This window comes from Lactuca sativa, chromosome 8 (genome assembly GCF_002870075.4).
Source record: "Lactuca sativa cultivar Salinas chromosome 8, Lsat_Salinas_v11, whole genome shotgun sequence".
Taxonomy (NCBI): Eukaryota; Viridiplantae; Streptophyta; class Magnoliopsida; order Asterales; family Asteraceae; genus Lactuca; species Lactuca sativa.
The window spans coordinates 61,781,773-61,793,169 of record NC_056630.2 but is presented as its reverse complement, the minus strand read 5'-3'; the positions used below and the strand labels follow the sequence as shown (position 1 = coordinate 61,793,169).

General features: G+C 35.5%; 1 protein-coding gene across 1 annotated transcript; it reads right to left on the bottom strand.

Annotated features, from left to right (window-relative positions):
• Nucleotides 1-4,334: 4,334 nt before the first annotated feature.
• LOC111911203 (GDSL esterase/lipase 6) lies at nucleotides 4,335-6,492 on the bottom strand. The gene is made up of 4 exons (XM_023906987.2): nucleotides 6,255-6,492; nucleotides 5,896-6,041; nucleotides 4,683-5,142; nucleotides 4,335-4,573 (listed from the first exon to the last, which is right to left on the bottom strand). Exons 1-4 carry the CDS (start codon nucleotides 6,490-6,492, stop codon nucleotides 4,335-4,337), a joined length of 1,083 nt encoding a protein of 360 aa, XP_023762755.2.
• Between the last annotated feature and the right edge of the window lie 4,905 nt (nucleotides 6,493-11,397).

Below are 11,397 nucleotides of genomic sequence, written 5' to 3'. Positions count from 1 at the left end.
ATGATCCTGCCGCATTGATGGATCTCATGAACCACGTATGCAGACCGATGTTGGATCGCTCTGTGATAGTCTTTATCGATGATATCTTGGTTTATTCCAAGACACAAGAGCAACACAAGGAGCACTTGAGGGAGGTGCTGGAGACATTGAGGAGGGAGAGACTTTTCACAAAGTTCTCCAAGTGTGAGTTCTGGTTGTGCGAGGTGCAGTTTTTGGGGAACCTTGTCAACCAGAAGGGTATTCTGGTCGATCCTGCCAAGGTTAAGGCCGTGATGCAGTGGGAGGTTCTGAGATCTCCATCCGAGATTCGGAGTTTTCTTGGTTTAGCGGGTTATTATCAGAGATTCATCCAGGATTTCTCCAAGATTGCTATGCCATTGACCCGATTGACCAAGAAGTCGGTGACATTTCGTCGGGGGCCTTAGCAGCAGGCAGCTTTTGAGACTCTTAAGCAGCGATTGTGCGACGCGTCGATTTTGACCCTGCCTGAGGTTTTCGATGATTTTGTGGTCTATTGTGATGCTTTGATCACGGGTTTGGATGCAGTTCTGATGCAGTGGGGGCCTGTGATTGCTTACGCTTCGAGGCAGCTGAAGCCTCATGAGGCGAATTACCCGACGCATGATTTGGAGTTGGGGGCGGTGGTTTTTGCCCTCAAGATTTGGCGGCATTACCTCTATGGGGGTTTGTTGTACTATTTACACGGACCACAAGAGCATGAGGTATTTGATGGATCAGTCGAATCTGAATACGAAAACGTCGTTGGTTGGATGTGGTGAAGGATTATGATTGTGAGATCCTGTACCACCCAAGGAAGGCCAATGTGGTGGCCGATGCTCTCAGCTGTAAGGCGGTTGTGGCTCCGATCAGGGATATATGTTTAAGGATGACAGTGATTACTCCGTTGTTGGAACGAATTCGGGAAGCTTAGGTCGAGGCTATGAAGGAGGAGTGCCGGAAGTGTGAGCAGATTGTGGTTCAGGTGGCTTCCTTCGATTATGATAGTCGTGGATTGTTGACCCTGCATCGGAGGGTCTGAGTTCCTTATTGGGGTGGTGTGCACCATGTTCTGATGGAGGAGGCTCACAAGTCGAGATTATCCATCACTTACAGCGGGTTTTTATTAAAAACCGGGCTTCGCTTGGAGCAGCGTTTCCGAACCGAAAGACCCTTTTTCTTGGGACTTCGGGAGCCTCGGGCCTCCTTCGGGTGCTAGGGGGTTAACCTAGGCATAGGGGGTTAGGGATCTTAGAGAGAGAAAGTAATTAGAGAGAGAATGGATTTTGGTGCATGGAACTCGGCAGCCTCGCAGCCCTTTTATAGGTCCTCAGCACCTTGGAACGTTGGGTGTTCGGAAATACTATGCGGGGCGTAGCTCGGATAAGACTGCCAAGTGTCGAGGCATCAGTGGGGCGATGTGGGCATTGCTAGACCAAGGAAGGGTTCGCGTATGCAGCGCGTTCTAAGATCGAACATTGAGCGTAATGCGAAGGGCGACGTGTCATCATCTTAATCGAGCTCATCGGACGGCTGGGATTCGGCCATGTCATCAATCGAGCAACAGGCTTCGCAAATCCGAGTCTAAACTTTAAAAATCCATAACTCTCGCATACGAGCTCCGTTTTGACGTTCTTTACACCCACATGTAGGCAGGAACGTACTCTACAACTTTTGTTTAGACTCTGTCGGCTAATTTCGAATTTATTTTAAATTTATATTTTTAACAGGCCGGGATAGGATTGGTCCATTAAAAGTCCATAACTTCTTCATCCGACTTCCGTTTTCGTCTATCTTTTTATCGTTACGCTACTATTAACAACATCTTCTATTCTAGTTTAGGTTATGTTGGCTAAAAACTGCTCGATCTAATATTTGAACTTCGGGTTGTACACTGCTAACTCGAAACTTCGAAAAATCATAACTTCATCATACGCAGTCAGATTTCGGCGTTCTTTTTATGGACGTTCTCGGTTTAACGTATACAATAAATTTTGTTTAGATAACTAAGGCTAAAAGGTCCTCTATCGTAAATTCACTATTTACGTCTCTCGGTGTCGTGTCGGTTTTGCCGAAAACTTCGACAGGCCATAACTTCTTCGTTATAACTCCGATTTCGGCGTTCTTTATATGTACGGAATCCTTGTAACATATGATAAAATTTTTATTAAGAGTATTCATTTAAAATAGCCTTCTATCAAAAATTCGTTTTCGACACCTATCGTCTCTAAATTGACTAGCGTGAATCTACGGGCGTTACATGCAAGGTCACCAAACATGAGAAACCATGCATGGAAAATCAATACGTGTTCATACTATTTGCATTTGATAAGTTTGGTTTCCTTGCGTTGTATGTAGTGGAGCTTCTTAATAGAGTACAACGGATCATGCATAACAATGTTATATCCCCTATATCTATGGATGTAGTCATCAAAAGAATTGGCTTTACAAAAAGGTTTAGCGGCGCAACTTGTTGCCCCTTTGCCTTTTCATTCGTTGTACGATGATAACTAAAAATTAATCTACAATATAAGCTACAAGAGACAAATTGGAGTTTGTCAAAAGGGTTATTGTACCAATCTTTCTCATTTAGCTTGTAATGTTAGTTTTAAAAGTACGTTGCTATAATAGTAAAACTTAGATCCTAGGGTGCATGTACACTTAGGAATATTTTTTATTGCTTCGGTTGCCTTATTTTAGTGTATAGTTGCATAGAAAACCCATCATTTAAACCATTAAGTCACGAACTTGCCACTAAAGACATAAAATTCATATGTTACCCTTTATGGCCTAAGTGCACAATCTATTGTCTTTCTTCTCTTGAACCCACTTATCTCATCTCATAAATGTGACTTAGACTTATCTCGGCTAATTTCATGCAGCTACATCTTCACAATTGTTGAAAATTATCTAAATAACAAAATTACCCTTTTGCCCAAAAACTCTTCAAAGTCAAATCCTTTCTAAATTTCGGGTTCTTACACATCCTTAGAAAGATCAACATACAAAAACATATTATTTGCATCTAACCAAAATGATTCATATTTATTCCTTAAAACTCAGTTAGTACTAAATCTGAAATTTACCATTTTAAACCATTCATAACTAGAGTTAGGTCACAAGAAAAGATGTTAAATGGTTCCTCACTTTAGCACAATATAACATAAAACGTGTACCTACCCAGAAAATTAAAACTAAAGGATTAGTTTATTTCATGTACATTTAATGAGTGAACAATATGAATATTTCATAATATCTAAACTCACTCACCTACTCCTTATCAAATTGTTTCTCCACTCAAAAGTGTGATGGACTGTTGGTGATTTTATTGTCATCAAGTCTTTTAGTATAATCAGTTCATTTTTAGATATATATTGCAAGCTTGAAAGGTGCAGATCTAGGCTCGCATAAGTTAATTTGATCTTGAGAACACAGGGTTTGGGGCAACGCTTTTGGTGGGATTTCAAGGGGAAAAGCCACTTACACTGCTCTTGCTGGTCAAAAAAGCAAGTAGAGTCAAGGGGTGTCTCTTTCGAGACGTGTAGGATGGTTTCTCGACATCGATTGAACTTTCCTTATAATTTTATGCAAATTCTATCTAGTGAAAACATAGAACAAAGCAAGCATTTTGTGGTTGTATATTCGATTTTGCATAAAATTGAGATATTTGGTTTTTGGATTATCCAAAATCTGATTTTATGACCCCAACTTATAAGATCGAAATTATAAAATTAGGAAAATATGTATACATGATCCTTGAATTAGAAAAGTTCCCTTTTTAGGTTAATTAACCAATTTATAACAAGAATTGCCCGTTTATGATATTGATCATATTCCTCCTTAAATGAATTCGATTCTCTTATCAATGTTATCTAGGTCAGACACAAAACACCTATTTTCTATACTTAAATTTGTGTAATTAACAACTTTATCAACTCCAAATCTTCTACAACCAAGGCTCAATTCATGATGCAAAGTCACATGCGATAATGTGTTTTTTAACCGGACACAACATCCACCGACTAGCCACGTCTAATAACAAGTTACATGACACGACTCAAACTAGAAACCACATCTGATAAAACAAATTGTTTAATTACTTTTTAACAATAAACTTTATTGGGTTAATTCTAGTAAATATAACAAAAGATGTATTTGCATTCCCATAGTATACGTGATCAAGAACATGTCAATTAGTAAACTAGTAAATTAAAAACACAATCCACCATCTCAAACATAAACTTATTTAGTAACTATCAACTCTTAAATGTCAATTACAACAATACATTCTATATGCAAAGACTTTAATTAATCCATTTATATAAATAAATCTTTATCTAAGTTAATGACAAGTTGATATTGGCCAAACTCTTCAGATTCATTGGTCTGATTTGATTATTACCTCCATTCCAAAGGGACTCGGACATGAGCTTATAAGTATGTTCTGAAGGATGAAAATAATCCCAAAAAAAGAAGTCATCAGGATTTGAACATTTATCATAACCGTCGGTCCCACATTGCAATATTCCGTTTAGAGGCCCGCCCCCACAACACGCCTTATATACATTGACAAAACCTATTCAAATTCACAAGAAAATGCATAAGTATTACATAAGTAAGATCACAACTTTCATTCTAAAATGAACATATATAATCAAAGATAACATGTTATAGAAAAAGTATACCATAAGATCCAGGGTTAGCACGTATATCTTGTGTAATGTTATACACTAGTCCATAAACACTAATTGCATCACGATAGTTTCTAGGTATATCGTTTACCATATCTTCCAATCCCTTATTATAGTCTTTCACAATGTTGTTTATCTTATCTAAACATTGGTCAATATGTGCATCTGGTAGAAGAACTTTAGCAGGAATACACCCCATGGGGCCTACTGAGAAAATGGCGATCCTACGAGCTCCAACCTCATATATTTTGTCAATGAAGTGGGAAACTTCTTTCAACATGTTGTCTATATATGCTTTTGAACTTATTGTGTGAGGTGACATGAAATAATTAAAAATGTCATTAGAACCTGATTCGAGGAAGAATAGAGAGTTTGAAATTAGGGTTTTGTGTAAGCGGTTTTCATCAATTAGGGTTTGGAGTTGCTGTAGTTGTACTTGGATTGGTGTTACCCCCTGTCCATCAGACATGGTTAAAATCAAATGAGAGAAGAAAAGAAGTGTTCAAGTAATATACAATTTGATGCCTTTGACTATTATGAATGACAATTAAACTCCTTTAATTATAAGTTTCTGTTGTTAAAGCTGTATATTTATTCTTTAGAGGTCATTATTCGGAATTGCTAATCTTAATTATGGTCCATTTTATAATCCTCTTTTACGAATGATTGTTCTTCATGGGATTCCGTTGCCAAAACATAAATTCGGTATATATTTATCATATAAAACATAATTTTTAAATTAACATTTAAAGTTTAATAATATAATATAAAATCGAAGTAAGGTATTCGGTGATTAAATAAATAAGTAATTACCAATAAATCATTTTTTAACTTTCTTCAAATTTCTATGTCGTCATACAATTTGAAAATCATCAACAAAAAAAGGTTAATCCTTAATAGGTCCGTTTAGGGTTATATTGCCCACGTTGACTGTTTATATATGCATTTATGCAAATAACACCAATTAAAATCATTATCTTACATAATTAAAAGCTTTTTCTTGATAATTATCAAACTTCTTTTACCAAATAAAAAATTGAAAGAAAAACAATTCCAATTTTTTTTTTCGAATAACACTTAAATAACCAAAAATTGTAGATCAATGCATAACCTCCATACCGATTTTATTCAATATTTGAAATTTTAATATAAATAAATATATATAATTGCGTATTGAAAGCACAAGTAATAAATTTGGTGATCTTACTACATTCTTGTTTGTATACGGCAAAACTCCACTTCCACCGCTGGCGAAGTTGATTCCATTGGCCGGAAAATCTTTCCGACTGCCGTTTGTGAACTCTTGATATACCTCTTGGAATGGTTTTTGGAGCTCAATCCCCAAAAATTGTGCTGCATAAAAAAATATTGTAGTTTTAGTCACAATAAATAAATTTATACATATATGAAAAAAATATTGTAGTTTTAGTCACAATAAATAAATTTATACATATATGAGAAATATCAAAAACTAAATTTTCATTTTATCATTTTATTGTTTGTGTGAAAAACAATAAATGAATATAAGTCTCATGTTTTAATCGTGTAAAAAGGTGATAGATTTACCAATAAAATCTGCGACAGTTCGACCATTGGTGAAGCGTCCAGTGGGTTGGCCAAAGAAATTTGAACCGTATGGTGGAAAATTTGCTTGAGCAGTACAGTTCTTGACAAAAGGATTGTTACCTGGATCAAAAAGGGAGTCACCAAACACGAACACGGATTTAACAAATTCATTGGCTGATGCTGAAATCATAAGAAATACGCTAAGGAATATTATGATCAATTGTGGTGATCTTCCCATAATCTTAATCATAAGTTGGTAACATTTATTTATTTTATTTATTTGTGTAGAAATGATGTGAATTTGAAGCTAAATAGACTTGAAGAAGAAAGGAAGGGAATAAGTTGAAGAAAAGGAACAAAAAATGGCCAAAAAACGACATAAGAAATGGAACTGAAAACACGAGGAAAGTGCACCATTAGTTTGCCATTATTATCCCGACATTTAAAAGAAATGTTGATTGAAACTTATGCATGGTGTTGTCATTCTATGATACATAAATTTGATTGATTGAGAATAATAGAGGTATTGTTTCTTAATTTTATTTGATGAATGAAATCACATGTTTCATTTGGTTATTTGGTTGGATTTGAAAGTGTGCAATTTCATAATTTCAAATGAAATGCGAAATCATTAGGAATCAATCAACAATTATGTTATATAAAGGAAATGTCTTATTCCAAGGGTATTCGACTTTGAATCTATCATGTAATACAAAAGAAGCATCATCGGCATTGGCAATAGCAATAGCATGACACATATGGTTTTAAAATGTTAAAAAATTATATTGCTGAGATAATATAATATTGGTTCTTAGGCGATGCATAATTTGTAGTTAATAGCCGTGTTTGACATGTAGTTTTGAAACCTTCTAGTTTTGAACTTCAAAAAAAAAATAAAAAACAAAAAAAAAAACCTCATTTGTGCGTTTGACAAATTTTGTTTTTATAATTTCACAAATTGACTTAATTACCTTTTTTTTAAGATAAATGACTTTAAATAGTTATTTTATGTAATTCTAAATCTTTTAAAAGCTTGAAGCTATTTTTGTCAAACGTTTATATACAAATAAAAGCTACAATTTCTAGCAATAAGCTATCAACTTCGGAAGCATGCCATATATCTCAACTTGAGCCAACCACTTCAATTTATCCACTCATTACTTATGTTTGTCAAACATTATTAATATAAAAATGCATTTTAGTTTATTCATTTATAATATTAATACAAGAGTAAATTACTGAAATGGTCCCTATGGTTTGGTCAAAATTACACGTTTGGTCTCTAACTTTTTTTTTTTGCACTCGGATCGTCCATGTGGTTTGATTTTGTTGCGTTTTTGAAACCAGAAACACATAAACGTAAGCACAAAGCTTAGTAATTTCCCTAAAATCCCACATACCATACATACATCGGGCCTCCCCTAACATCCATCGGGCCCCGTTGCAGATATGTTAGTAACATTCGATGAGCGCCGCCCAACACTCTCATCAGGCCTTGCCTAGCATAAGGCCCCAGCCAGCATACATACAACTTATAAACAATATGTCACACCCCCGAACCAGAACGACAGAAACGTCCGGGTGTGGGTGACTTCATCTTGTAATATCATCACAATGTATATAAATGAATCAAAGACAACATCATCATCATACATAAAATATAACAACCATCATTGTTTACATCAAGTATTGTATCGCATATTACATCCCAAAATATCAAGTGTATGATGGAAATAAAAATACAACAAAAGTCCACATGTTCTTGATGACCGACCTGCTTAACGAGTCCCTGAGAATACAAGTTACTTGGAAAACGTCAACATATATAATATTGGTGAGTTCATAAGCATGTTTGTATAAAAAGTTTTGTATCATTTGTAAACACCAGAAAATCCGATATTTTCCGTAAAAATGGTTTGAGAGTTTTGTTTCAAATCTTGTATTATAGCATGTGTGTTCATATTTTTGAAAATGTATAAATGGAGAGTTCCAGAAAATCCTATATTTTCTATTGTAAGTAAAATGTAATGTATAATGTATTTTCCCAAAAAAATCCGATATTTTCTGCTTGTAAAAGTGTTGTAGTCTTAAAACCCGAAGACCGAAAAATGGTGTTTGTATGGTTTTGTATCAGCATTAAAGTATATATAATCCGTAAATTTTACAGTGTTCGTTAATCTCTATGTGAGTCATTATTACCATGCTTGATATGACTGATCTGCCTGTCATGACGTTTTTCAGGCGTCGACTTGTTTAACGTAAGACATTTGTCACTGTAGACTGGCCTAGTCTAGCTGTAGCGAACAGCTCAGGTGCGCGACTGTCAACCCCGTATAGATCTATACACAAATTCTCGCTCTCCCTCCATGAGACTCTGGTTATAACTACAGGACTTAAGGTTATACACTAGGTAGGTACGAATGAAAGAACGTTTCACAAGAACCTTAACTAAATTTACGCGAATAGTGTATCACATTGTTTACCATTTTAAAATAATGTTTCGAGTATGCATTTGATTATAAAACACTGGTGATGAAAATACCATTTGTTTTTATCAAAGTGTTAAGTATTGTTTGTTATTGGCCCGATTAACTTGAAATGTTTCGTGAGGCCCAATAAGAAAATCAGTGGGCCTAGAAAGCCTAAATAGCATGTAATGAGAACACAAGGCCCAATAAGCATGTAAATAGGTATTTAAGGCCTAATAAACATGAAATGAATATACGAGGCCCATCAAACTTGTAAATGGGTCAATAAGGCCTAATAAACATGTAGATAAGTATTTAAGGCCTAATAAACATGAAATGAATATACAAGGCCCATCAAACGTGTAAATGGGCAATAAGGCCCAATAAACATGAAATGAATATACGAGGCCCCATCAAACATATAAATGGGTCAATAAGGCCCAAGAAATATGTAATAAGCATACAAGGCCCAATTAAAGTGAAAATGACGTAATTAGCCCATTTGTTATTATAATGCTTGTTTTGGCTCAATTACTACCAAAGTGACATAAAAAGGCCCACTTTCCTTAGAAATGACCTTTTTGCCCCAAATAATCAAAGATTTTTCAATAAAAGCCCATTTTTGTCAATTTTTTAATTATTTGGCCCACTACAACCAAAATCTACAACAAAGGTCCATTTTCGTTTCATATGACATTTTTAGCCCATTAAAAACCGAAAGTTTGTAAATAAGACTCATTTTGATAAAATGACATTTTAAGCCCATTAAGGCCAAAATTTTACATTTCAAGCCTATGGAACTGGGAATTTCCACATTAGGCCCCTTTTTATGAAAAATGACCATTTTAGCCCATTAAAACCGTGATGGCCCAAAATAAGCCTAATTTGTCAAAAATAACACTTTTGACCCCTACAAAACCGTAAATGTCTTAAAAACCCATTTTTATCCAAAAATGACTCTTTTGGTACTTTCAAAACCGTGAGTTGTCACAATAAGGCTCATTTTTTGTTTATTTGTCGAAAATGGCCCTTTTTACATTATGTCTTTGTTTTTCTAGTAACTTTTGCATGTTTAATATTTTCAACATGATACAAAGTTGCTTCTAAAAGTTTGTATACAATTATCACCGATATTTGGAAGGTATTTCGAATTTTGTGAGGGTTTAGCAAACTTTCATGACATATTCACAACATATAACATGAAATACACGCATACTTGCATAAATACTTAGATCTAACACAAAACCAACTTGTATTCTCCCCCAAAACATAGTAAAAACTGAAAACAAGGGGGTATGAAGCTCACCTTAGTGTTAGTTGGATTTTGAGGAGAAGTTTGAAGCAGTTTTCAGCCCTAGATAACCTCTTGAAGAGGTTTTCGACACTTGATGGTTCTAGAGATCTAAAACATGAAATGAAGCCATGTAAGGAAGTGTTATTTAGCCTATAATGGAAATCATAACTTATGTATGATGACAACTTACCAATTAGACGATACTTGATGTAAAGCTCTTGATATCACACACAAGATCACGGAAATTGCAAGAGATGGATGAAAGAAATCTCCTTGTGTTTGAGAGGGAAGGAAATTAAGTGAGAAAATTGGAATGAAGAGTGGTGGGGGTTAGGATCTTTGGCCGAGAATAAGGAGAGAAGAGAGAGATGGAAGTTTAGGTCTTTACTTAATGGTTAACTACCTATTGATCTAGATATTTGGTGGACATTTTGCATGGATGTCCTCCATGCAAAAAGTATGTGGCACCGTTAGAATTAATACAACCTTTTCTCTTTTTATTTTTTAACATATATTGGGCCGAGAATTAGAGAGGGAAGGAAAGAAAAAGATATTGGGCTTAAATTTATGTGTAATTGATATTGTATTGGCCCATTAGGGATTTTCAATCCATGTGGGCCCACATATGAGTTTACGACCTAAAAGAGAAAAGGGGATTGGTCTTTGGCCCAATGAGATTAAATAAATGATTTTCGACTCAATAAGTCCCATGAAGGGTCTTATGGCCCAAAATACTATTGCTTAATGAATATGGGTCCAATTAGGGCCTAAAGAAGGGTTTTTGGCCCAAAAGAACCCAGTTGATGAGTTGCTGGCCCATTAGGCCAAATAAGAGAATTTATGGTCCAATAAGAGGTTTGAACCGGGAAGTTAGGGTTTCATGCTCAAGGTTGGGTGAATGCAGCGTAATGAATTAGGTTGAGAGCTTGCACATATGAGTTTTGATTTGAATTGTCGTTTTTGAATGAATAACATGTATAACCTCACACTTAGGGTTACAAGATATATCAAAGGTCAATTACACATGGACAAAATTTCCTAGCATTAAAATACTAGTTGTGACACATTACATACAAGAGTCACACAGACAGCTTGAATCCTATAAACATAAATCAATGGGCCGATATTGGTGCCTTCGATCGGTAAATGTTGTAAGGAGTCTCACCTGACTCACGAATCAACTAAACCACAACACAAAGCCTCACAATCGCTGCTGCATCACTCCTATCACATCATACAAGGTCCAACCTTAGTCTACACACTATAACCAGCCATCATGACCAAAAGTCAACCCATGTCAAAAGTCAAAGGTCAACGTTGACTTCAGCCAACCACCTTGTTGAGGCCCTCTGTGGCCATGTCGTGGCCCTCCTTCGATCGA